The sequence below is a fragment of the Lontra canadensis genome, unplaced genomic scaffold (assembly GCF_010015895.1).
Source record: "Lontra canadensis isolate GAN:19392208 unplaced genomic scaffold, GSC_riverotter_1.0 scaffold147, whole genome shotgun sequence".
In the NCBI taxonomy this organism is placed as follows: Eukaryota; Metazoa; Chordata; class Mammalia; order Carnivora; family Mustelidae; genus Lontra; species Lontra canadensis.
This window is the reverse complement of record NW_022631141.1, coordinates 448,885-476,715: the sequence shown is the minus strand read 5'-3', so window position 1 is coordinate 476,715 and position 27,831 is coordinate 448,885. Positions and strand designations below refer to the sequence as shown.

The 27,831-nt window shown below is 49.2% G+C and overlaps 1 protein-coding gene across 4 annotated transcripts in view; it reads right to left on the bottom strand.

Annotated features, from left to right (window-relative positions):
* YAP1 (Yes1 associated transcriptional regulator) overlaps positions 1–27,377 on the bottom strand; it is a 107,494-nt gene extending 80,117 nt beyond the window's left edge. For all 4 annotated transcript variants that reach the window (XM_032844065.1, XM_032844067.1, XM_032844066.1 and 1 more), the window contains exons 1-2: positions 27,038–27,377; positions 23,354–23,604 (exon numbers count right to left, since the gene is read on the bottom strand). In XM_032844065.1, coding sequence (XP_032699956.1) covers positions 23,354–23,604; positions 27,038–27,370 — 584 coding nt within the window. In that variant the 5' untranslated portion in view covers positions 27,371–27,377. The remainder of the gene's footprint in view (positions 1–23,353; positions 23,605–27,037) is intronic.
* Positions 27,378–27,831: the final 454 nt, after the last annotated feature.

The window sequence follows — 27,831 nt, the reverse complement described above, 5'->3', positions numbered from 1 at the left end:
ATAAACCGATTCCAAACCTGCCCTCTTCTGCAAAACACAGACTGTCATAAACCTACACTTCTCCCGGCTTTCAAACCAGTGGGCTCTTCTCAGGTTCCTTGAGAGCCTCACAGCAGGTACTGACAGAGAAGTCAGGATGTTTGCTCGAGATTTAGAGATCAAAGCTGCAATCTTTCTCACAGTCAGCCAAGGAGTAACCAAGTGTCCCAGGTTTATGCTCGCCCTCGTGTTTGCTTGTGTTACGAAACAGCTACAATTTACAACAAACTAAGACCATTAAAAATTCTCATTTCTAACACAGACTGTACTCTATACTAATTATCGTAAATAATCAAAGACAGTCATAGTTACAATACACTTAGAAAAGTCACAAGGATGATTTTAAAGCTTTGTAAAGATTTTTCTAAAGCTTTGTTTTACCACAATTCCACAAGACAGTCAGACAACTTCTAAATCTGAAATAGTACATGTGTCCATCTCTTTTTTCATAGACTATAGCTCTGATTTTTCTAATTATGTTGTGGCTGGCAGAGAAAACTACTATTAAATATAAATACAAAGTTATAAAATTTTTGTTAACAGCTACTGAATAATTTTTAAAACAATTCTTCTGCAGAATAAAAGGACAGCAGGGGGGAAAAAGGCTTCCGAAAAACCCCGAGATAAAACACCCCCGCAAGGGACCCTCTGCGGGGCAGTAAGAGCCCCGCACTGACAAGCGCTCGTGCTCCTTGATCATCAGGGGCCCAGACTCCCATCTTTCTTCTGTGCACACACGGTGTAGTCTGTGTCCTTCAGGAATTCATGTTAGCAACCGAATGTAATGATTTCAAAAGATAGGAGAGACCCAGAAAGATCATATTAATTAACTCCATACTCTAGCATGTACACTCCCTAATGGAAGGAAATTATATTTTTCTCCTTTCAAAGAAACATAATTTATCCACTAAATTGACCTCCCCTGTGCACATACATAAGGACTTTCCTATCACTGCCTGAAGGGCCAATCTCAGGGTACCTAACTCCTTAGGCAGTTATCATACAAAGCTTATTTTTATGGAACTGATTTCGAATTAAACACTATTAAAGCTAAACTCTCTCATTCTAACTTATTGTCTCTCTTTTAAATTTAATGAATTTAATGAATTTTTAAACTTTTAATTCCAGAGTAGTTAACATACTGGGTTGTATTGGCTCCAGGCGTACAACACAGTGATTCAACAGTTCTGTGGGTCACCCGTGCCCATCACAATCAGTGATCCCTTCATCCCTATCCCGTCTCCCCCAGCCCCTCACTCACCCCTCTGGTCAACATCAGCGTGTTCTCTGGAGTTCAGAGTCTGGGGATTTTTTGTCTCTTTTTCTCTTTGTCCATTTTTTTTTTTAATTCCACATGAGTGAAATCATATGGTATTTGTCCTTCTCCAACTTTTTCATTTAGTATAATACTCTCTGGGTCCATCCATGCCATTGCACATGGCGAGGGTTCATTCTTTTTCATGGCTGAGTAACATTCCTGTGTGTGTGTGTCTGTCTCCACTCACTAGTTGATGCACACTTGGGCTGCTTCCATAATTTGGCTATTGTAGATAACATTGCTATAAACACTGGGTTGCATGTATCTTTTCAAACTACTGTTTTCATACTCTTTGGGTAAACACCAGTTGTGGAATGACTGGGTCGTGGGGTAGCTCTATTTGCAATTCTTTGAGGAACCTCCACACGGTCTTCCAAGTGGCTACACCAGTTTGCATTCCCAGCAACAGCGTAAGAGGTTCCCCTTTCTCCGCATCCTCGCGGACACTTGCTTCTTACAGGAAATTACTTTATTTCTTTATAGTGTCAGAGTATGGACTAAAATCTCTGTGTGCAGCTGACCAGTGGGCATGTTCTATTATACTACATTACAGACCCCCACAGAGCTAGGACGAAGACTGTATGAGAAGCAGCTGAAAGGACACAGCATAATGCCTGCCTAAAGCTTCATTTAGGTTTCAGTAGAGAGTAGCGGCTAAGAGCACAGACTCCGGCACCAGCCTCACAGAGCCGGAACCCGCTGTGTCACCCATGTGCTCCAGGACCTGGGTGGAAGTGAGCCTTAGTTTCCACATCAATAAAATGGGGATAATAGAGCTGCTGTGAGGACTCACTGAGTGGGAAGGACTTAAGCCAGTGCCGGGCACACAATAAACACTCGACAAATGCTACTCATCACTGTTATTACTGCGGCTGGATGTGTAAGTAAATCATGCCCGAGAAACTCACCCGGACAGAGCAAGAGCCAGATGAGGTGTTTCGATCTCATGCAACACTGTGTGAGCGTCAGGGGTCACGGGTCAGGTGCCATGTCAGGAGGGGAACTTGAGCTACAGCCCCACCAAAGCGTACAAGCTGTGTGAGCGCAAGTCCCAGCACAGAGCCTTCTCTCATTGGGCCGCACACCCTCTTTGATCAAACCTAAGAGCTCAGGGGTGCCTGGGGGGCTCGGTTAAGCATCCGTCTCTTGGATTTGGCTCCGGTCGTGATCTCAGGGCCCTGGGACCCAGCGATGCTTCAGGCTCCATGAGGAGTCTGCTGGGAACTCTCGTTCTCGCTCTCTCTGTGCCCATGTCCCCTGCATTCTCATGCTAATGTAAATGGGTAGAGCTTAAAAACAACAACAACAAGAAAAAAACTATAGCAGCTGACATGGGGAGGTCCACACTATCAATACAAGCTAGGGAAGAATTTGGGCCAGTGTCCGGGGTGTAAATGACTAAAATAAAAAATGGGCAGAGGCTGAGGAGACCTCCTCAGGTGAGCAGCCCTAACAGTGGGCACAGGTGTCTGAGCTCACACACGCTGGGGTGCACGCTGGGGGTGGGGGAAGGTGGTAAACCGAAACACGGTGGAAAGCAGACTGGGAACCCAGCTCTGGACCCTCATCTCCAGGTGAGTGGTTTCGCTGACTTGCACACTGTACTCGTCTTCACTAATTCATAACCCAGCAAACCAACTCCTTCACGTAGCAGACTCAACTAAGCCAACCTTAGCAAAAATAAGTGACCTATCAACGACACGGGTCAGGTAAGAACAGGCCTTCTCTTCTGTAACTCTCTCGTGGACCATGATTTTGCAACCACTTTTGTCCTGAAAGACTCCAAAATATCTGGACATCAAAACACCACAAATTTGAAAAGCATAAAGAAATGGTGAATAAGCAAAGGAGTAGATAAAGTAGAAATACACAGAGGCAACGTGGGTCTGAGGACAAGAACCCTGAATCCTGTCTGTCAAATGCAGGCCAGCAAGGCTGTGTGTGGATGGTGAACAGTTCAAGCTAACGTAGAAAGTTGTGGTCAACCTTTTACAAATACTTCATGCCTCCCAGACAAACCTACTTCTCACACTTCCCACCAACTTTTCTGTGCCTTCTTTGTTTTCTCAGTTCAGTACTGATGGTTTCTAGGGTTTAAGTCCGCAAGAATGAAAAGACTTCGACGTGGTTCTTTTCAAGCTGGTTAGGGCTAACGTTACCACAGAGACTTCTCTCCACACCAGAGACAACTTCTGTAGGGGCACGTCTCCCAGACCAGTGGGGCTGGTCCCCTAAAACTCCTTCCCAAACGCTGAAGAAATCGTGCACATTTCCCCCTCTCCTCCCCACAAAGAAACAGTTGCCCGTCCACTCAAAAAACACACAAAACCAACCAGGTTATCTGGGATTCTGACCAATTATTGGAGAACATGGTAACCACCGAGCAGAACTCCAATCCTTAAGCACAGTACCTCTATTCTTAGGAAACAGCACGGTTTGGTTCAGTTGGCAACAGTCCCGACCTCTGGATCGAGAGGCCGCAGTCTCACATTTCACACAATGACTCCAGGTTACAACCCGTGTATAACACTCCTGCGGAATCACTCAAGAGGCATTAAATGACAGTCCCGTCAAAGACCAAGTATCCTGCAAAACTTCAAACCTCGAAATACAACGTGGAAACAAACTGGACATACTAACTCTTCTTTTAAACAACAGCCCACGTGCTTGGATACAGGAGAGAAACAAAGAGAGTTTGAGTGACTAGGTTTTGGCCAAACATAGGATAAATGAATTAAATTTCCTAGCAACATTGGCATTTGCTTTTGAACACTGCCCTGGTTCCAAAGAGTGTGGAGCAGCATGTGCAGTAACGACCTCATTACAAGTCAGCTCTGGCATCTAAATATTCTGTTAAATAATTTAGCGTCACACTAGGGTGGTGGGCTAAAAATATAGGAAAAACTTTTGCAGAAATGAGAGGCGGTATCCAGAGATTTCATGGAGACAATCCACAAGCACACAACTCAGACAGGGCGGCACCAAGCGATTAACAGCCCTTTACAAAAATAGATAAATAATGTTGCAATACACACGCTCTCGTTTGAACCACCAGGCTGAATTCCTGAAAGCAGAAGCTGATTCTGTACTTTAAAACAGGCATCCGGGGAGCCTGGGTGGCTCAGTCAGTTAAGCGTCTGCCTTTGGCTCAGGTCATGATCCCGGGGTCTTGGGATGAGCCCCACGTCAGCGGGGAGCCTGCTTCCCTCTCTGCCTGCCTCTCTGCCTACTTGTGATCTCTCTCACTCTCCGTCAGGTAAATAAATAAAATCTTTAAAAATCAAACAAACAAAAAAAATAAAACAGGCATCGCAGCAGAATCAGTAAGCCTCATTTAAAATCACACAACAGATATCTTAATTTAAAGAACAGCAGAGTTCCTAAATCGTGAAGAGGTAGCTTTCCTTAAATAAAACTGTTTTCCCTACTCAGCGTTTCGTACTGAAACACTCCCCTCCCATGGAAGTCAGTCAGCCCTAAGCTCGCGTAAAAACTCTATCGCTTGAACTAATCTGGGGCGGAGTTGGGAAAAAATTCTGTGTGCGTGGGTGTAAACACACTTATATAATGTCATGAATTTTCCGCTTTCGTTCCCAATGGGCTGGCGCAGCCTCGGGGCCCGGAGCGCGGGAACAGCCTCGCCGGGACTTGCCATCCCCGGCCTGGAGCCAGAAGCAGCCGCTGCGCCCGCCCTCGGCCCGCACGCACGCGGGTGCCCTCTCCGCTCCGCCGTCCCGCGGGGCTCTGCGACCAGGGCCGCCGCGCGTCAGTCCCCGCGGCACGGACCCACTGAGGACGCGACCAACCGCAAGCGCGCGCCCTCGGCTCCCGGTTCCGGCCGCACGAGCGCGCGCGGGACCCGCGGACACCCCGCCGAGGCCGGCCCGGGCCGCAGCACCGACGCGTCCCCGGCTGGGCCGAATCGCCGACTTCCGGATGCAGCGAGAGGCCCGAGCGGGCCGCGCTGTCCTCGCGCCGACACCGCACCACCCGCTCCTGCCCGCAAAGGCGGCGGGTCACGCGGGCGCCCGCACGCACGCGGCATGGGGACGGGACACGGCGAGGCGGCCACGGGCACGGGCGGGGCACGAAGGGTCGGCCAGACTGCCGACGCGGGACAGCCCCGCAGGCGCCATCATCTGCACTTTCCTTGCTCCCTCGACCCCTCTTCAGCGGGGCGCGCCCGCGCCGTGACACTCGGGACGCTTCTGCAGCCGCGGCAGCTCCTCCTTCCCGGCCAGGGCGTCCCGGTGCGCGCTTCCAAGGGGCGCGAAGCACCTCTTTTCCCCCCGCACCGACACGTGCAAGAACACGAAGTCCTACACCAGCTCCGCCCGTGCGCATTAAGCCCGACACGAGCGCTCACGACTGCATGACCTGTGCGGGGACACAGTGCGGACAGAGAAACCTGCTGGTGGGACAGAAAAGACAGAACTTCTATAATCCTACGGAGATGCCACAGACTTAACAGAACGGGTTTGTGGGCGAACCTGGATGTTTCCCAGCCCTCGGGGAAGGCCCGCGACCCGCGCAACAGCCCGAGACCGCACAGACGGGACCCACACGGTCTCCGGCTCGTGAACGGCTGCCGCGGCAGGTCCTCCAGACCCCACGACTCTAAGGGCGGCAGGAACCGCGGCTGCTGGAGGCGGCGCGGGAAACAAGCTTCATACGCTGGAAACGAAGTGTCTTCCCCAAGTCCTCGCCGAGTAGAGCGTCCTGCAAGCCGCCCCGCAAGGGCCAGGCACCGGAACCCCCTGGGAACTGCATCACCGCCCACCACGCGTGCGGAGACAACGGAGTTACAAACGACAACCGAAACAGACCAAATAAAATTCAAGCAGACCGCGAGGAAGAGCTCCCCAAGATGCAGAGACAGCGCGGCGCTGCGGGGCGCTGGCCCGGCTCTCAGGGGTGGCCGCGAGGTTGCGGCTTCTGTGCTAACGGAGAAGACACAAATGAGAGTCCAAGTTTAAATCTCCAATGCCTGTTTCTAGTGTCTTTAGATAAGAAGCAACTTGTGACGTGTCAGTGTTAAATAGAACCAGTATTTCTTAAAGTCAGTGTGCATTCTTACCAAAACTACTCGCCAAAACGAGTCACGGACTCCTCATCTAGGAGGGTAGCCCTGTCTTTCCTAACTCCATCCCCGAATATCAATTCCATCTTCATTCATACCTAAGTCCCTTCACATCAGCCTCGAGCTTTTTTACTTTCCTTTTCCTCCACAATTAAGTCACAATAACAAATATCTCCCCTCTAAAAATATCCCTCCTGTTGCCCAAGTTACTAAGTGTTTTTGCTGAACAGTGGTTAATTATCTAGTAAACTTGGTATACTTCATGCTAAATGGAAAGCATCGTAAATACATCATTTCAGAAAATACGATATAAAGACCTGGGAAGTCACTTGAAGGTCGCCACTGATCTTCACAGAATCTGAGATCACCCAGGGCTTTCCGCGAACTGCCGCAAGGAGGAAAGCAAGGCTCCTGGGGCAGGTGAGTCCGCCCGTCAGCCACATCACTGGACACTCACTACAGGCCAGTCCCGCACTAAGTGCTGGAGACAAAACGCTGAGCTGGAAAGGGTCTTGCCACAGGGACGGGGCCGGGGTTGGGGGCGGGGGGGGCAGCAAACAATCAGGCAACTGAAATTCAAGAGGCCAACGTGTTTTAAGCCAGATGTAGGATCTACTAAAATCACAGAATGTAAAGCTGCTGAGCCACAAACAGACTGAAGGCAACAAAAGAGGTCACTGTTCAGTGTAGAATAAATCCTCCTAAACCAGCCCAGGCCGAACCGCCGCGAACCTCCACTACAGCAATCTCTCCTTTTCTGGGTGACCGACACAGGCGACTTCAGGCCTTTCACACTGTTCAGCTCACCCCACACACCCTGCCTCCTGAGGACAGGGACGCTGTGGCTCTCAATCCTTTGGTTCCTACTCTGAGCAGGGCGCTGAAGCCTGTGAAGGCAGCGCGACGGAGGAAAAGAACTCGGGGGTTTCTGAAATGACTGGGAAAGCCAGTTTTGGTGAGCAGTTACTATGCACTAGCACCAGTGTGGGTGTGGGGGTGTGGCAAGTCGGAGGTACAACCCGACTCCCAGCAAGGGCCATGGGAGGCAGAAGATGGGACCATAAGGGAGACTTGAGGTAGGAAAAATCTGGAGAGACACTCTAGGAGGAGATGTGTGTTTCGTCAAAATAGTTCCCAGAAATCCAAAAAGCACTTCCCAAAAGCCACCATTTTGCTAATGACAGAAATGTCCAAAATCTCAGCTTAGGTTAAAAACCAAGAAATTAGGGGGTGGCTGGGTGGTTCAGTGGGTTAGGGCTCTGCCTTTGGCTTAGGTCATGATCTGAGGGTCCTGGGACTGAGTCCCACATTGGGCTCTCTGCTCAGAAGGGAGCCTGCTTCTCTCTCTTCCACACAAGGGAACACAAGCAGGGTTCCCCTCTCTCCCTGTGTCTCTCTTCGTCAAGCAAAAAAATCTTAAAAACAAAACAAAACAAAACAAAAAAAACTAAGAAATTTCTCTGGATGTGTGTGGGGGGAGCGGACAGCTGCAGACTCTGTAAGTTAGAAAATACCTATCTCCTACAGATAAGGTCTGAGACTAGAAACCCATCTCAAATAGCCTACATTATCGTACCTACAAACATCAACACTTTCAGAGAACTTGAATTAAAAGCAGATTTCAATTCTCATAACATAAATCCTGACTTTATGAATTGATGCTTTCTTGACATTAAAATTACAGGCATTACTAAAAACCATTTTTCCCAGTCTTTTAAAATTTTCCTGAAATTGAATGCAAAACAGTGGGAAAATGTTGTTGTTGTTGTTGTTGTTTTTTCAAATAGGGTGAAGATTACTGTGACTGAATTTTTATAAAAAAGCTACCAAGTTTTATAAGTTTGACACAAGGGGCACCTGGGTGGCTCAGTGGGTTAAAGCCTCTGCCTTCAGCTCAGGTCATGATCCCAGGGTCCTGGGATTGAGCCCCACATGCGTATCGGGCTCTCTGCTCAGCAGGGGACCTGCTTCCTCTTCTCTCTCTGCCTGCCTCTCTGCCTACTTGTGATCTCTGTCTGCCAACTAAATAAATAAAATCTTAAAAAAAAAAAAGAACTTTGACACAAAAGAGTAGAAAGGTTGTAAAATTCACAGATTAAAAGTATCCTGTTGAAGATAAAACTGCTATTAATTTTATCCTGAGAAGAAGGAAGCTCATTCATTTTCAGTTCATTATTGCTGTCATCTAAGCAAATGTAATTTCCAACATCTGGATAACCCAATTTCATTCAATGAGGACCAAAAAACCCACAGACAAGTCTATTTTATTTTCTACCACTATTTAAAAACCCCCAAAAGCAGCAATCTGAGTGGCTCAGTCATTAAGTGTCTGCCTCCGGCTCAGGTCATGGTCCTGGGGTCCTAGGACCCAGCTCCAGGTCGGGCTCCCTGCTCAGTGGGGAGTCTGCTTCTCCCCCGCCCCCACTCCTTGTGCTCTCTAATAAATGAATAAAATCTTAAAAACACACACACATAAAAAAAGAAAGAAAAAACCCACCCCAAGAGTCTCTGGAGAAATGAATGTTTTACAGGTAAGCAATGAAGCTACATAAAATCCAAACTCGAACTCCTCTTGAACACAGACTCTGGGTCCGCAGGACGTGTACATCAAATCACGATTCCTCGGACACACACAACTACCAGCGTCTGTTCTGCGAGCTTAAGCGAAACTGCCAGGCGGGTTCTGCGTTTGCTCAGAAGAGCTGATCTGAAGCAAGCACAAGGGAGCGGGGGCCAGGGGTCACCGTTACTCCTGGATGGTGCAGTTCCCTACCAACCCCACAGCCGCTTCACTCGTCTCCAGGCTTGCAGCAGCAGCAGGGCCGAGCTCCGGAGCTCTGCGGCAGGCCGGCTGGGGGGTGGCGTGGTGGGGGGGGGTAAGTGCAGGGGCCCCTGGCAGAACCCCGGCCTCGCTAGGCAGCCCTGCTCTGCCGGCTTCAGATTGCAGGCCTGAGGAAAGGCTCCATAAATAGCGGCTCTTTCTTCTTGGGAAACCTCCTCCTAGGCCTAATGCAGCTCCACTACCAAAAATGGAGGGGTCACCACGGACCTCCTCCCCTTTTCCCAAGTCCAGAGAACAACTAGGGATGTCCTGCTAACCATGTTACTCATTCTGGGAGTATGAATCACAGGGCTGGAACCTGATTCACTGTTTAACTTCAACTTTTAGATTCCAGAAATCACAATGGATGAACTACTCAATGTCATGAAGAAGAGAAGAACTGCTGTTTTTAGGGCACCTGGGGGGCTCAGTTGTTAGCCTTCTGCCTTCGGCTCAGGTCATGATCGCAGGGTCCTGGGATCGAGCCCCGCATCGGGCTCCCGGCTCAGAGGGAGGTCTGCTTCTCCCTCTCCCACTCCCCCTGCTTGTGTTCCCTCTCTCACTGCCTCTCTAATAAATAAATCTTAAAAAAAAAAAAAAAAAAAAGAACAGCTGTTTTTAGAGTCCTTGGTTCTGAAATTAAATGTAGGAGATATGTTCACTGCGGGCTCGGAAAGCCGCACTGCCCAAGGGCTGCCTCAGACAACAGGTGTGGGGGACACAGCTCAGCGACTGGCCCCCGCCCTCGTCGTTGCGGGTTGGCACGTACACACATGGGACCCACCATTCAGACAACTCCCCCGTCCATACATACCAAAACCTCAATGAACAAGGCCACACCTACAAGCAGGAAGAGCGAGGCTCCTTCTCACCCTGTGGAACCCGGTGGGCAGGGGTGTGGCGCGGCCATCAAACCGAGCAGCACCCGCAGCCCACGCTCGCTCCTGCTGCGGTTCTCCACGGTGATCCAGAGCCTCGTGAATCCAGAGATAAGTAACTTAAAAATGAGACTGTTTTTTGACAAAATATAAGAGGCAAGTTTTAAAGGATGATTCGAATTAGATGCTAACTCGTGAACACAAACCCTCTCGTGTAACCAGAAAGCCCATGTTCTGTCGAACCCACTGAGTGGTTTCAAAACAACCGGCCGATCAGATGGTAACCCAAAAGGAAACATCGATCGACTTATATTCCATCATTCACAAAGAACGAGATCTCACTTTACAGAAGAAACCGTTTTCCAATGAGATTGTGCTCCACCCGGAGTTTTTTTTTGCCCTAGACGGTAACTCATCTATCCTGCACATCGTTGTTTTAAATCTTCCCATCGAAGTGTGGTGGACAACACACGGGCAAGGCGCCTTGCAGCTCCTTCCCTCAAGGAGCACAGTCTGGGCTGACCTGGTCCGGAGCCTCTGAGTGCGAGAGAGGCTCACAAGCACAGGCAGGAGGGCAGCCACCTCACACACATGCTCTCTAATGAGTACATTTTAAAGTCTTTAAAAAAAAAAAAAAGGTAGGGGCGCCTGGGTGGCTCAGTGGGTTAAGCCTCTGCCTTTGGCTCAGGTCGTGGTCTCAGGGTCCTGGGATCGAGCCCTGCATCGGGCTCTCCGCTCAGCGGGGAGCCTGCTTCCCCCTCCTTCTGCCTGCCTCTCTGCTTACTTGTGATCTCTGTCAAATAAATAAATAAAATCTTAAAAAAAAAAAAAGGTAAAACTCAGTTTCCACAGTAACTTATACCAATAATAACTATCAGATTTATTTTAATTTTTTTAAAAAGGATTTTATTTATTTGAGAGAGAGAGCGAGTACCCATGAACAGGGGAGGAGCAGCAGAGTAGGGGGGAAGCAGACTCCCCGCTGAGCAGAGAGCCCGATTCGGGGCTCAATCCCAGGACCCTGGGATCATGATCTAAGCCAAATGCAGACGCTTCACTGACTCAGTCACCCAGGTACCCCTGTTTTACAATTTATTTTAATAAAGTGAGAAACAAGCACTCAAATGTTTATTTAGTTTTGGTAGCATAAAATAGACTAAACCATCTGATTCTGCTTGTCTAAAATGAATTCTTAAGTTTAATTTAAAATAATTCTTCAAATTTCTGAAAGAACAATGCAACTTTAACAAGTAAAAACCAGGGGCGCCTGGCTGACTTGGTAGATGAAGCCTTGATCTCAGATTTGTGAGTCTGAGCCCCACACGGGTGTAGCGATTTACTTAAATAAATGAAACTTTTTAAAAAAATAATAAAATAAGGGCTCCTGGGTGGCTCAGTTGGTTAATTCTCTGCAGTAGGCTCAAGGCAAATCCTGTTACCAGGATCCTGGATTAGAGCCCCATGGGGCTCCTTGCTCAGCAGGGAGCCTGCTTCTCCCCTCCCTGCCACTCCCCTTGCTTGTGGTTGCACTCTCCCTCCCTTCCTCTCTGTCCCTGTGTCAAACAAGTACAATCTTTTAAAAATAATAATAATAAGGGGCGCCTGGGTGGCTTAGTGGGTTGAGCTTCTGCCTTCAGCTCAGGTCATGATCTCAGGGTCCTGGGATCGAGTCCCGCATCGGGCTCCCTGCTGGGTGGGGAGCCTGCTTCCCCCTCTCCCTCTGCTGCTCTGCCTTCCTGAGCTCTCTCACCCTCTCTGTCAAGTAAATAAATAGACAAATAGATAAATGTCTCAAAAAATAAAATAAATAAAAATAAAAAATAGTAATAATGATAAAAAGTAAAAAACTGTTAATTGCTTACACTGTACTTTACTATTAATTCTATCTGTGCAGCATATGAAATAACATATGAAAAGGGCCCATACTCACTTCCCATGTGCTAATGAAGTTTACATGGTAAGCAAATGGAAGGTAAGCTGCATTTAAACAGTACCCAAAAAATGGAAAGAAATTCTTTCAACTAGCATTTTCTAACAAATACTGTCAAAAAAAAATAGCAACAAAAAGTCTTAAAATAGGCTGCAACATTAAACTAAACTTTCACAGTGCACACAGGCTGAAACTGTGTTTGACAATGTTCATGTAATGGGTGGTCCTCACTTTTAAAAACTTTTTTTTTTCCAAGCAGTGAATTAGACCAACCACTTAATGGTTTTTCAAGTGTTATGGTTTTGGAAATTTTTGTTTGTTTTGTTTGTTTTCATTTTTGTTGTTTTGTTTGTTTTAATGCCCAAAGTCATGGTACGGATTTAACTTGTTAACAGTTTCACTTTGATGAAGGGAGGGAGTCTGTCAAAGACACAAACGTCACTCAAGAGGAGAAGGGCAAACCCTTCAGCAGCTCCCAGAAAACCTGTGTGCAGCTCAGTCTCGACTCCCCACTCATCCACTCCGCAGACATGGCGGAGAGAACTCTGACTGCGTCCGCGGGACTGGACGAGAAGCCTGTTCAGGGTCCCCCTGCTGCCACCTCCTCACTACTCCCCTGGACTCCCAGGAGTCTTCTCACTGGTCTCACCTTCCAACAACACGTCCACTCCCGCTTCATCTAATTCAAAAGCACTCAGCTGGTCACTGTCCATGGAACAAACCTGTAATAACCTGAGGTAGAACTACTATTCATGCACACCTGGAAAACACGCCGTCTTTTTCTAGTGTCCCTGGTTACCTGAGTTTAAGAGCAATCTCAAGCCTCTAAAATCAACTGCAGAACACAAAAAGCCAATACTCTCGCATCTTTGTAGGATGGAGGTGAGTACCCCAGAAACCACACAGGGGTTACAGGCATCACTCAGGGTGGCATCAAGCAACAAACTCTAAAATCAGTGAGCATCTGACAGACGTCGCCGTCGATAAATACAGCCGGGACAAAGCCGGAACATCTAACTTCACGGAGCTCACGCTAAGTTAGCCTCCACAGGTTCTCCCGGGAGAGAGTCAGCAAGGAAAAGGCTAACAAGATGACAGGCAAGAAACAGGACCCATCCAGTCCTGACTGACACAGTCCCCAATTTGGTCCCCAACTCCACAGAGTGGGACCCAGCGATCCCTTAAGACAGCGTCTGCTCCTTAAATCCACTAGGCAGTGGCTCATGAAATCAAGAGACTCTAAGTGTGTCTACTGAGCTCAAAGACGACAACAAAGAAGGGCAGGGAGAAAGGCAGTTACGTACTTCAATGTAAGTGACCCGACACACACCATCTGGAACCAAGGAATCTTTCCAGAGAAAAATCACACCGTGTTTACACAAGGGGAGCGAGTCGGGCTACTGACAGGCTGTGCCAGTTCTCACCTACAGTGTGGCAGATACGAACTGGAAACCCACACACAGGCACCCCAAGCACATGCTTTGTCTTCAAGCAGAGGACGATGACCTTGACTTTCACATAGCACTGTCTAGTAACAGTGTTCATTCTGTCACCCGAAGAAGAGAGGTGTAGCAGTCCTAACACGAAAGTCTGCATGCGCAGCTGGGAGGGGTTACAAATGACCCTATTACATCATCTGGAGCCCATCCAAACTACACGATTTTGGAAACGTAACCTCTATCAGTCTGAACATGTGTAGAGGAAAAACAGAAACATCTGTATTTTGGCCAACTCGTCCCTAGAGGGCCTTTAAAAAAAAAAAAAGTTATGCAGGAGGGTTCAGTATATTTTAACTGTGACCCCCATTACTGGTAAGGATTAGTTCCAGGCAGGTCTCAGCAATCTCCAATCCTAAAGCTCTTTCCTAACCTTAGCATTTGGCTACTTTTAATATACTTCTTGACTCTACATGTTTAAACTAAGATACATTGATTCTGTTCTATTTTTCTACACCATACAACATTTTAATACCTTTTCCAATCCAGAATTATCCCCTTTTCTGGTATAATTTCACACTGTTCTCTGATGGCTAGAGTGCTCTGGTCTGGTTTTGTGTTGGTCATGTAGGATTTTATTTTTTTTTTTTTAAAGATTTTATTTATTTGACAGAGAGAGAGAGATCACAAGCAGGCAGAGAGGCAGTCAGAGAGAGAGGGGGAAGCAGGCTCCCTGCTGAGCAGAGAGCCCGACGGGGGGGCTCGATCCCAGGACCCTGGGATCATGACCTGAGCCACAGGCAGAGGCTTTAACCCACTGAGCCACCCAGGCGCCCCTATGTGGTTTTTTTAAAAGGTTTTCTTCCTCATCTTCCACAAAAGATTTCCATATGTAACTGATTTTTACCTAATCAAGGCAGAGGCTCTTGAAAAAGTGGATCTTGATAAATTCAATGACGTCAACGACAAAGGGGCTTAAACACATCTCAGTCACTACTGTGGGTGAATCTATTCAAAACTAAACCCAGTTTGCATGAAATTCTAACCACTTCATGGTTATAACCACAGGTAGAAAATATTCTGTGTTGTCTTATGACAGACATCTACAATAACCTACTGAAAAATGAGTACATGCCAGGGAAAAGCACCTGCCAAAACTAAGATAAAACCAAGTTATATACCTCTGGGGTGAACCAACCCAAGTACACCAATAATATCTAAGCCATGTAGATATCCACAAATGTTTTCTTTACCCTAAGACCATCTATACCAATGCAAACCAGGGGGAGGAAGACACGAGATAATTGTGTGAGGCCGTTTTACTTTACAGCCGTGTACACCAGACAAAGAACTTGGAAATGACCTACAAGCAGGAGCATCCCCACAGTCACAGGCAGAAACGGACGTGAGGTCTTCCATGCTTCTCTCCCCGCACAAGGTTTCAGAATCCGAGCCCTCGGAGCAAAATGCCTATTCCCTTGTCAAAGCATACAGTTCCCTCTAACACATGAAGACGTAAACTAGCACAACTGACGTAAACTAGCACAACTGTCACTGAGGGGACAGATGTGACTAAATTATCATCTGTCTAGTAATAGCACTTACTGAAGTATTCATTAAAAAGTGATCTGCAGGGGCGTCTGGGTGGCCCCATCAGTGAAGCACTGGACTCTTGGTTTTGGCTCAGAGCATGACCTCAGGGTTGTGAGATCGAGCCCCTCATCGGGCTCCACGCTCAGAGTCAAGCTGACTGGACACTCTCTCCCCACCTCTGCCTCTCCTGTTCATGCTCTCTCCCTCTCAAATAAATAAATCTTAAAAAAAAAAAAAAAGTGATCCCATAATACGTAGGTCAAGTCATATGAAGCTGTCAGCAGTCACTGGCTGAAGCTCAGGAGTGCAGCAACTTTACACAGTTGACCTAGTAATTACAAATCGGATTCACAAAAACTCATGCTACCTACAACTTTTAAAAAAACTTCTGCACACTCTCCTCCCAGCCCAAGCAGGAGATGGAAATTTATGTCAAAGAGAAACGGACCCAGAGGCTCTGGACTCCGAGCCGGGCCCAGCCAAGAGCAGGGACGCAGCCCCCGAAGCTGCAAGCTACTGTGCCCCGGAACACAGGCATCAGCCTGACCCACCAGCATCCGCGCTCTTCGGTAGGGAGAGGATGGCAGGCTTCCATCTGCAGACACTGCCCACTACAGGAGAAGGGACATTTAGTGCCCTGCACAACTTGAGGGCCTGGATGGTCCCAGCTATATGACTCTAAAAGCAACAGAAGAAAAAAACAAAAAACAAAACAAAACAAAAAACAAAAAACAAAAAACAGGGCACCCAGAGGCTCAGTCGGTGAAGCGTCTGTCTTCCGTTCAGCTCATGATCTCGGGCTCCTGGGATCCAGCCCTCGTGGGCCCACCTGCTCAGCGGGGAGTCTGCTTCTCCCTCTGCCTCTGCCCCTTCCCCAGCTCAAGCTCTCTCTCTCAAATAAAATCTTAAGAAAAAAAAATAAACACCCACTATGTCAACCATGCTCAGAAAAAAAGGGGAAAGAACAAAACCAAAAAAACCACACCCACTATAAAATCCCCAGAGAAGATGTTCTATCACTGCACCCGTGAAGTAAGAACTGCATGTTATTAAAAATTGCAATGGAACAATGAGCTTAGAAAAAGAATTCCTGGAAATTAAGAATGATGAGCTTCCAGGAAAAAAAACAAACAAAACAATGATTAAAAAATTGAAAGCTAAAGTTAAAAGAAACTTCCAGAAGGTATAACAAAAGGATACGGGAAGAAAAACAAGAGAAGATAAAATTAAAGAGTTATACTGATGAGCAGGAATTTCAAGAGAAGAAAACAGAAGGGACTGGAAGAAATCATCCAAGAATGGATGAAAGAAATCTTTCCCAGGACCCAGGGACAAGCTGGGCACCAGCACCGCAGACCTAAAAGAGACACCTGACTTTCTAAGCCGTGAAATCCTTACACTGAATTAAAAAATGTACATACCAAGGCATATCTTGAAATTTAAGAACCCCCCCCACACCAAAAGATAAAAAGAAAAAAATACTAAAATCCCCAGAGGAACCAAGATGGGTTAAACTGTTCAATGAGAAAACTGGAAGCTAAAATAAAATGGAGCACTGCCTTCAAAGCTGCAAGGGAAAATAATCTTAGCCTTGAATTCTACAACCTACTGCCCATCAAATGTCAACAGACAGAATTATTTTTGGACACACAGGATCTCAGTGCAGTTACCTACCACCCACCCCTTTTCTGAGCAAATTCCTGAAGGACGAGACAACTGTAAGAGTGGGCAAACCAAGAGAAACAGTCAACACCGTTCCCAGCAGACCAGAGCAATGCGGGGACTTGCCAGGAGGAGATGGAGGGGAGCCCCCCCACTCTGAAGCAATCATCCTAATCCAGAGCGCAAAGACAAAGGAAGTACTCGGGGTTGTTTCCAAGGGGGCAAAACAGAAACACTAATGAAAAAAGAAGGCAATTAACAATTCCAAGAAAATACCAAAGCTATTCAGAAACTCATATACATTATACAGTTCAGCTTCACGCAAGCCGGAAAGAGCCTTTACACCGTAGAAGTACCTAACAAGAAAATTACAGAAATTATACTAGAGGGATTAAGGAAAGAAGGATTATAGGAGATGCAGAAACTTTAAGAAACAGCAGTGCTGCACATTTTATAAATACGGCGTTTTCTTAAGTTGTGGGGAGGGGAAAGATCTCAAAGGAGTTCCAAGTGTTTGCCTGGGAAGAATCCAAGCCAGAGATAGAGAAAAGTGGGCCAGAAGTGCCTTTCTTCTTTATAAACCTTACCGTACTAAGGGACTTTCTCAATCTATGTATATGTTATTTTCCTCATAATTAAATATCAAAACACAAGTTTATAAGTGAGGCTGATAATGAGACTCTTCAAACTCCTCTCCTTGGCAGAATCTAGGTCTTCTGCCCCTAGTTTCTCCTTTCCGGAATTTTCCAATTCCCTCTAATGAACACGTCACTTTTATAATCAAAGAAAATACTTTACTAAAAATCCACCACCTCTGATTGCTGCCTGGAGGAGGAGGAAGAGGGAGCACAATTTTGTGAATGTAAAACACAACCCCACAGTCCTACAGAGGAGGACAACCCCCACCTCACCCCCACCTCCCAGATGGGGGGTAGGTGCTCCCCAGAACTGCTCGGCGTCAAAGGCACCTCCCGACGCGCGGGAAGCCCGAGCCGCAGCGACCCTCCGGCCCCGCCCGCGTGCCGAGCGCAGACCCGCACTGAGCGAAGCCCTCGCGGCCGCACACCCCGAAGCGCACCGTCTTCGTCAAAGCGCGCACCTCCCTGGCCGCCCTTCTTGGTCACTCGAAGACCTTCCTTTCGCCCCCCACTCTAGGTTAAGGAAGCGGCCGCGAGAGGAAGCAAAGAGCGTGCACCAAGCCCGCACCTCCGCGCCGCCACGCCAGGACCCGGCTGCGCCCAGAGGGCGCGCAGCGACCACCGGCCCGGGAGCCGCCGCGGCCCAGGGCGAGCGCAGCCCCGCGCACGTCTGGCGACGGCGACTGTCCACGCGCCCTCACCCGCGCTGTGCCGGGATTTTCCGCTGATTCGGACGAACGACGTGCCAGCAACGGGCGCGCTCGGGGTTCCAGCTCCTCGTGCCCGAGCGCAGGGAGGATGAACGGACACTTTTGCTCGTCTGAGATATTCCCGGGGAAGGAGAACGGGAAGCAGCGCCGCGACGCAGACCGAACTTCTCTGTCCGCTTCAGACGGGGTCGAGCCCTTGGCAGAGGGCAGCGCCCCGCACCGTGCGGGCGCCCGTGCCAGCGGCGTCTCCCGCCCCGCCGGCGCCCGCCGTCCGGCCCGGGGAAGCGCGCGCCGCGCGAGGCCTCCCCGCAGCCGCGCTCCTCACCTGTTCCCAACCTGCAAGTCCAACCCCCGGCCCGCGCCCCGAGGCGGTGAGCGAGGCAAACCCTGAGGCTCACCGCGGACGCCGAGCGACGCCCTGCGCCCGCCGCCCGCCAGGTCCTAAGGGCTCACGGCGCCCGCGGGCCGAGCCGCCACACCGCTGCGGCGGCCATGCGCGTCCTCCGCCTAGCCGCCCGGCAACGCCCGGCGCCGCACCACGCGCTCCTCTCCCGCGGTCCGCGCGCGTCTGCTCAAGTTCCGGCCACCCACAGGCTCCCCAGTGTCCTCGTCCCGGTTACCGGGAGGCTCTGCGGAAGGGTGTTCTTCAGAGAAAACGAGCCACCGCCCGGCAGCCGCCAGCGCCGCGTCCCGCCGCCCGCCCGTCCGCTCCCTTCCTCAGCTCCGCGCGAGCCGCTCGGGATTCTCCTCAGCAAAGAAATCCATCTCGCTGTTCCGTTCACTCGTCACATCCGCTGCCTCCCGGCCGTCTTCCTCAGCCGCCCTCACCAGTGCCGGGCCGTGGGGCTCCTCTTCCTCGCCGCCCACCCACTGAGCAGGGCCAGCATCTCTCCTCGGGGGCGCCGGGCGAAGCGTCACCAGCCCCTCCCTCCACTGCGCCTCCCCAGCAAGACCCACAGGCCCGCGCCGCCCCCCCCTCAGCCAGCAGACTGCGATGGCAACCCGAACGGTCGTCTTTCTGCAGCTTCCTGAACATTCGATGGCAGTATGACAAGCTTCCCATTTCTAAGGGAAGTCCTTGGGGTTCCCCTAGTCGTATCAAGAAAGCGGAAAACAGGATACCCTTATTCTCTCCGCAGACATTCCTTTTTAACACATCCAATCTGTATTATGGTAACATATGCTGTGTTTCCAGTCTCCCCCTGGGCAAGTGGTAGGAGAAGCACACGTCAAATTATAGTAGGAAATGGTTTAATCCTCTCCTTTAATCAATACATTTCTGAGGTAGCTTTAATTAGGGCAGTGGAACACACACTTCTGAAATAACCTAGCAAAAAAAGAAGCAACCAATTACAGTGATCAATGACATCTGCAATTCAAGTTCATTTACCGTTGAAATACAGCCCAAGTTACATGCTGTGCAATGATGAAAATATCTGGAAAAATACCTTTTTGAAATGTGGATCAAGATACTCAGTATAACTTTTAATCAAATCACAGCCACAAGAAACCTTCAATCTTCAAGGACTAAAAACACTGTGGCCAGTTATTCAGAGAATGACAACAGAAATGAAGCAAAATCATCTTTAAAAATTAGAAGAACGTGATTATGGCAATGCAAATTTACAAACTTTTAAGATCACTGAGATTCCTTAAACCATATTATAATTCTATATGGTACATTATGTACAAGAAGTTCTTTGTTAACTATTACCATTAACCGTTACAAGGTATCAGATTCAGTAAAATAAAATCTGAGAAGTAAAAAACACTCCTTGTAACCAGAAATATTATAGAATACTAATTCAGGAAGTCATTCAGCAGCTTATAAAGAAATAGGAAGTTGTTGACCACCTACTTGAAGAACCATTTCCTGCAGGAAAACTGTGAGACAGCTGAAGAAGGCAGTAATTCTCAGAGTAATACAGAGAAGAATTCTTTCAAAACAGAAGCTCCATATACAATGTTGACAAGGTCAGTTTTAAAACAGTAAACTCTTGAGCACAAATATTACACGTAATATGCAGGATTTTTCACATACTTCACAACCAACCAGAGCTCAAATACGTGTTGGTGATAAATGTGGTTTCCTACCTTACCACTTGCCAGACTAAGAAACATCTTTTCTCCAGATCTCACTGAGCTACAGAGGGCTTCAAAAATAGCAATGATCACCTGCCTATAACCCTTCAGTAGTTATGCTGCTTTGAAACTAGAAGAGGGGCCGACGGGCTTCAGAAAGTCACCCACCTACAGTCACAAGGCAACAACTGGTTTCCAAAGTCAACATTTCTATGTTTTCAATCAAATTACATCACCTTACATGTTTGGACCATTCACAGATTTCTTCATGCCAAATATAAACCTCAAAAAATTATATACTTTGTAACTTAAACTTTAGTTCCAATGATTATCTAAAAAGATGTACATAAAAATAAAAAAATAAAAAAGTATTTATAGTAAAATACAATTTTTCATTATTAAAAGAGCAGAAAGTAACTAGTGTAAATCTGTACTCTACATCTTTTTTTTTTTTTTAAGATTTTATTTATTTATTGGACAGAGAGATCACAAGTAGGCAGAGAGGCAGGCAGAGAGAGAGGAGGAAGCAGGCTCCCCGCTGAGCAGAGAGCCCGATGCGGGGCTCGATCCCAGCACCCTGGGATCATGACCTGAGCCGAAGGCAAGGCTTAACCCACTGAGCCACCCAGGTGCCCCTGCACTCTACATCTTGATGGCAACAGAATCTTCTGCAGACACAAGAAAAATATAAATATTGTTCCCCAAAAGAGCCTGACTTGGAAACATCACAACCAGGATAAAAATGAACTCAGACAACAGGAATTTGGCTCCGAAAGAAGGTTCATTTACCATCATCTTTGACTCATAGTCAGGACAGATACCAATGAGCTCATTTACCTGTGCAGTACACAAAAATAAGTCAATCATGGCAACTGATACAACCAATAAAAATCACAAAAATAGCTAACAACTGGATGTAAACTTTTTGTAACTTCCCCAAATTATGTATGATTCATAAAGCAGATACCCTTTAGAAGAATACAAAATTTTATAAGCCCACGGTAGCCATCGTCCACAAACCAACATTTAGGGGCCCTCTCTACAATTCCTCACAACCACCAACTAATCCATGGTTCCACCTATCCCTCAGGGAAAATCCTTGTATTTCTGAAAGGTCTGATATGAGAAAATTTGTCCATGAAGTCCCAAATCTTCGTGTTTCTTATCATATAATAAGCCCAATTTAACTTCTATGTGAAAGTCCCCCCAAAATCCTAAAGAACAGCCATGCTTTTTGGTTTTGGTTTTTTTAATTTTCTCCTTTTCATCTGTTAAGAACAATCATGTTTTCTTTCTCCTCTTTTTTCTTTCCCAGTTAAGTTTCTCCGCACCCCCTACAACCATTTTTCACATGGCATAACTCTCCCTATCATTTTGGCCTGGTTTACCTTCCCTACAGACCCATTCAACTGGGTGTTTAGGTGGTGTGGTATAGACGTGTCTACCCTTCCTTATCTACCCTTTATCAATATCATTAAGAGACACATTCCTTCTCAGAGGAAAGGACTTCTTCATTCCTTCTCAGAGGACATACTCTGTATGTCCATTAAAATGGACATACAGAGTATTTATTTCAGATCAAAATAACAAGATCACTCAAAATAACGAAAACGTAGGCAGATGTCACCTGTAAGCAACTGTTACAAGATACAAAAGACGCAGAAGAACATAACCGCTGCTCTTGAACCTCATACTTTTAGCTACAGCATCAGTCAAAGAAAGGAGGCAAGCACACTATTAAGCTGTTTGAAAAACCTCCCCAGGTCAGCACTGGCCCAGCAGGGAGAGGCTCAAAAAAGTACAGCCTTTCTTCTTCCTTTCAAGGACCTGGTGTGTCCCTTCAAGGCACATCCCTCACAGCTAGCAGCTCTTTCAATCATGGACTTTGGCCGTCTGCTTAAGAACAGAGATCTTGCTCATGCAGATGAGTTTGCCAGACTTGTGTGGACTTTCCAGTCTCAGGCCCTTTACTGTCCTGGCTGAAACCTGACCCTTTGAAATGGATACCAGGACACCAGAAAACGAATTTTAAAAAGAAGAAAAATGTTACAGGAGAGGGGGGGCAAAAAACGGTAGAAACTTTTGAAGATGAAACTTTTTTTCTCCACTCTTCTAAGCAAGCCTCTCTGAAAACCCTATGTTACATTACACACCACTGCCCGGGAAGACAAGCACTATACTTACTAAGACTCACACACCGAAACAGATCACTAATTGTATTATCTGATCTAAGAGACAGATGTTACATTTGCTGGACAAGTCCACTTGTCAAGACCAATCTCAATCAAAACTTGGATTGGTTTTAACTTTTTAGTATCTCTACTTGATTAAACAAGAAGAAGCAAGCAACTTTTAAAAAATATCAGTTTCAGTCTATAATTAAAGAAGAAGTTTTTTATACACTTAAATCCAAAAAGCCAGATAAAAATACTTAGGTATTACCTACAAATTCAAAGTAAGAAAGGATAAAAACTTTGATCTTTTCAGCCTGAATGAAATTTTGCCATTTTGTTAAAGACAAGAAGTCTCATAAAAATAAATACCACAATGGCCTTGTTTTTGTTTTCCCAGAAGAGGATTCTGTCTTGAGGACCTGCTAGCTTGAAAGAAGTTTGCCCTGGAGCGACTGTATAAACATGAAAACTCCTGGTTCTCTTTACATTGTGGGGGGGGGATTGATCACATCAGACGTCGGCTAAAGGATGTGTCATTTGACAACCTCAACTATTGTAAAATCTGACTCCCAAAGAAGACCTACTTATTTTGTAGTTCTTCTCTGCCAATAAAATGTTCATTTAAAGAGATGTCAGCCTGTAATTCCCACAATTTGAAACGTTTCATAGTATTCTTTCAGTTTTAAGCTAAGCTAATTAATAGATTTGGAACAAAGTCAAAATGAGAATATTCAAATTGCCACAAAAGAAAAGGTTATTAAAAGGCTCTGAACCAAGAATCAATCAAGCTTTTAAGATATAACCCAAGCTGAAGCAAGTAATTATTACATGTTAAATGAAAAAAAAAATTATGTGTGCATGTGTATACATATGTACATATCATGGATCTCTATATTAAGATAAAACTAAGTTTGACATAAAGTAAAACATACAAACAAATGACTTTTAAATCCTGATACCACCTTCTTAAGCTTTCCACAATGTTCACTCACTTTAAGAAGTATCTCTGACCAGAGGACGTCTTTGCCATCTCCCAGCCCGCCGGCAGAGGGACATCATCAGGGATCTCAAAAGAAGACTGTCGAAGGTGCTGAGCGGTGGGGGTCGCTGCTGGGCCTGAGACCACCCCGGTGGGTGTTAGGCTCCCTGGGGATGCAGCGCCCAGCTGCAGGGAAGCAGGTGAGGAATGAGCTCGAACATGCTGCGGGGTCAGGGCTCCTCCGGTGCCCCCATCAGTACTGGCCTATTGGGAAGAATAAGATAAAAATTTCTTAGAAATTATTTTTAAAGAGGGTCTCTTTAATCTTTGACAGGATTTCATGGCAACCAAATGTCTAAGTACCAAATGCAAAAATTAAAGTTTGACACAAAGGAATATAGGTTTATAGGTGTGTATTTTTGAATGGTTTGTGTGATTTTAAAGTGTACTCGCACATTTATAACTTTACAGATTAGCAGTCCATGTAAATTAAGCTCTACGTAGCACACATTAGATGTGCCTTCTGTATATTTTAAAGGAAAATAGAACAAAATGAATGGAACATTTCTACAGTTGGATTTTAAAATGTAATGTTTTTTGAAAAAATCTTATTTATTTGACAGAGAGATAGCAAAAGACAGGGAACAGAAATAGGGGAGCAGCAGAGGGAGAGGGAGAAGCAGGCCTCCTGCTGAGCAGGGACCCTGACATGGGGACGCAGCCTAGGACCCTGGGATCATGACCTGAGCTGAAGGCAGAAGGCAGATGCTTAAAGACTGAGCCACCCAGCTGCCCTAAAACTTAATTTTTTTTTTTTTTAAACAGACTTTATTTGAGAGAGAGCGCATGAGCAGGGGTGGGAGGAGGGGCAGAGGAAGAAGCAGGCTCCCAGCTATCAAGGAGCTCCACTTGGGGCTAGATCCAGGGACTCAGAGATCATGACCTGAGCTGAAGGCAGATGGTTAACCAACCGAATGAGCCCTGCCAGGTGCCCCTAAAACTTAATTTCTAAAAAGACCTGGGTAGTATGGGTGCTATTCTGAGTTCTGAAATGTCCCATGTATAACACAACCTAAGGAATACGGTAACTATACCCTTTCTCTTTTCTTGTTCAGCTAGCTTTTAAGTAGTTAATGTTTCTTTCCAGGCCAAACCCTAAACACTGGACAACAGCTATTTTTTTCTCACCATGGACCAACGGCAGGGCCAATGCCAAACTATGTGATTTTTAATGAAAGCAAGAGATTCAGTATCATTCAAATGCTCTTAAGACATCTAATGAAATCCCAACCATGTATTCCTATGCAGATGAAAAAAATGAAAACAGTTCAACGCAACAAAAATATACACATGTAACTACAATGGTGGAAGGGCAGAAAAAAGTTTGCATCCAGACCCCAAAGATGGGAGTTCCAGTCCGCACAGGCTACTGTGACAGTGAACAGATACCAACCTCTGAGAGCCTCAGTTCCGTCATGTGTGAGAGTTTCTCTCGTACGTGTGCGCATGTGTACATATGTACATACATACACACGAACGCACCTAAGCCAACCGTCTGTGGACAGTAGTATTTATAACCCACATTCACACCATTCACAATCCAGCACAGCCATCTAAATTCCTCATTAGAATTAGGGTTTGATTATTAAAGTAAGAATTTCCTTAGAGACCAGAAGCAATCAGCAGAGGTATTTTATGCCTTAAAGTCAGCCCCACTGCTGAGTTTCCAATCAGAATAAACCCGAATTAGGACATCACTAGCAGAACTAAAAATCAAACTTACAGAGGCACAACCCCTCCTTCAGAAACTTATTAAAAACAAAACTAGAGATTATGAATAGAGTATGAATCCATAAGCTGCTGGACATAATTCTCGTGATTATTTACTAGAATTTTGCAACGTTTCAGTTGCGGGTCTTTATGGCTTACGGATGCCACAAAATGAGAAACTCACTCTCCTACGAGTCTTCTGCTTTCAAACCCTACCGAGGAGCGCGCACCCGACTGTGTCGTCCATAACGGGCAACACCAGCACACGTTTCCCCGGAATGACTCCAGGGACCCACCTCCAGGCCTGGGAGAAGGAAAAGCCCCCTCCCCCCGCCCCTGGCCAAGCTGCAGTGCGCAGGCCGGCAGCTCCCAGGTTTCTCCTTCCTGCTCCCCAAACCGGCCTTCGCCAGCAGGTTCCCAAAGCCCTGGGTCTGCGGCAGGAGGGCGCACAACAGGCCTGGCAAGCAGGAGCGGAAGGGGAAGCGGAATGGGGGCGCTCACTCTTCTTTCCACTCAAGTTACAGCCCGACTGGACCAACTGCATCGCAGTATTTGGAAAACCAATTAACTTTTGGGCAAAGTTCCTATGCTCAAGTTTAGCCTGAAGCAAGTTCTTTCCAAAAAGAAAAAGCAGCAGCAAGGCAGGCCTAAGCAAACAGATGTGGGGGAGCGCTGGGAGTGCGAACCCGTTCCCGACAGTCTCTCCCCGGAGCCGGATCGCACCGGCCGTGGAGCGGGCGCCCTGCGCCAACGCCGCGCTCCGTCCCCGGGGCGGACTCCAGAGCCAGGGCGAGCCGCCGATTAGTCATCGCTTCCCCAGCAGCGCGCGGGGTCGCGGCGGCGCCACGCAGCCCCGGCCCCCGGCCCCACGGCCCCGCGAGGTCCCGCTCCCCCGCGTGGCGAACGCGCTCCCCCAGGAGGCGCTCCTCGAGTCCCCCCATGAAACCAACCCGAGTCCCCGCAGGGGCCCCAGACCCCCGAGTCCCCCCTCAGTCCCCCCCGGCAGCCGGCCGTCCCCAGTGTTCCCCCCTCCCCGGGAGCCGGTCCCCCGAGTCCCCGGAGGGGCCCCAACCCCCCAGGCCCCCTCAATCCCCCACCGGGGGCCAGCCGTCCTCAGTGTTCCCCCCCCGGAACCGGTCCCCCGAGTCCCCGCAGGGGCCCCAGACTTCCCAATGCCTCCCCGGGAGCCGGTCCCCCGAATTCCCTCCCCAAGGGCGCCCCCTGAGTCCCCGCACGGACACCCCCTTCCTCCGGCGCGGGCGCTGACCCCGCAGCGCCTTCCAGGAAAGCCTGGACGCCGCCCGCAGAAGGCGCCGGGCGCTCTCGAGAGCGGAGAAAGAGCCAGAAAGTCCACGCACCGCTCCAACCCCCACCCTGGTCAACCCTGCTGAACAAGAGAACAATTATCTGACTCCCCAGGACACTCGCGCGGCCGCACAGGCCCCGCAGGAAAGGGGGCCCAGGGTTCCCCGCCAGCAGCTCGGCCGCCGCGGGCCACTCACCCCTTGCGGAGGCCAGCGGCCCCTCCACCGGCCCCCCGCTCTCCTCCCCTCCCCCACGGCTCCCTTCCCTCCCTCCCCCCTCCCCCTTGTTCCCGCGCCCCCCCCCCCCCCCGCCCCCCCCCCCCCCCCCCCCGTCCCGGCGGCGGCCGAGGTGCGGGGCGCGGACGCGCGCACATTGTGCGAGCCCACCCGGCCCCCCCCCCGCCTTCCTTCCTCCCCCTCCCCCGCGTCTCCCGCCAACCTCCCGGGAGCCCCAGGAAGAAAGAAAGGAAGAAAGGGAGCGGGGAAAGCACGCCCCCCGGGCCGCGGCCGCGCCGAGCGACTCTGAGGGAAAACAAATCTCGGCCCGGGACTCGGGAGGCGCCTCCCGCCGCCCACCCCGCCGCGCACCCCCGCGGCCCGGGCCCGTCCGGCGGGGCGGCTACCTGGCGGGAGTGCGACTTGGGCTCCGGCGGCTTGAAGAAGGAGTCGGGCAGCTTCCGCAGCCGCATGGGCACCGTCTGGGGCACGTTGGCCGTCTTGGGGTTCATGACGGCGTTGAAGAGCGCCTCCAGGTCGGTCTCCGAGTCCCCCCGGACGTGCACGATCTGGTGGCCGGCCGGGGGGGCCTGCGGCGCCGCCTGCGACCCCGGGGGCGCGGGCGGCCCGGCCGCCGCCGAGGGCCCCTGGCTCGAGGGGGGCTGCGCGGCCGGCGGCCCCTGGCCCTGCGCGGCGGCCGGCGGGGGCTGCGGCGGCTGAGGCGGCGGCCCGGGATCCATGCTGCCCGGCGACGCGGGCGACGGGGTCGGGGTCGGGGTCGCGGCCGGGGGGGAGGCTGCGCCGCAGGCCCGCCCGCGCCCCGCGGCCCCCGGCGCTGTCCCCCGGCCGCTGCGCTCCCCCGACGGACGCGGGGCCTCCCCTCCCCCGCTGCCCGGCTTCCTCCGGGGGCCCCTTCCTTCCTCCCTTTCTTTCCCGCGGCGGCGGCTGCGCCCGACTGAGGCAGAAACTCGCCGCCGACGCCAAAACTAAAGTTGAGAGAAGCGCCCGCCCGAGCGGCGCGCCGGCCCCGCCTCCTCGCGGCCCTTCCTTCCTCTGCGCGCCCGCCCGCCCCGGGTCCGCCGCCGGCGCGCGCAGAGACGCTCCCCCGCGGGCCGCCGCATTCCTGCGCTCTCGCCGCCGCCCCGCCCGGCCCGCCGCCGCCGCACGTGACCCGGCCGCCCGCGCGCGCGGCCCCCCGGGG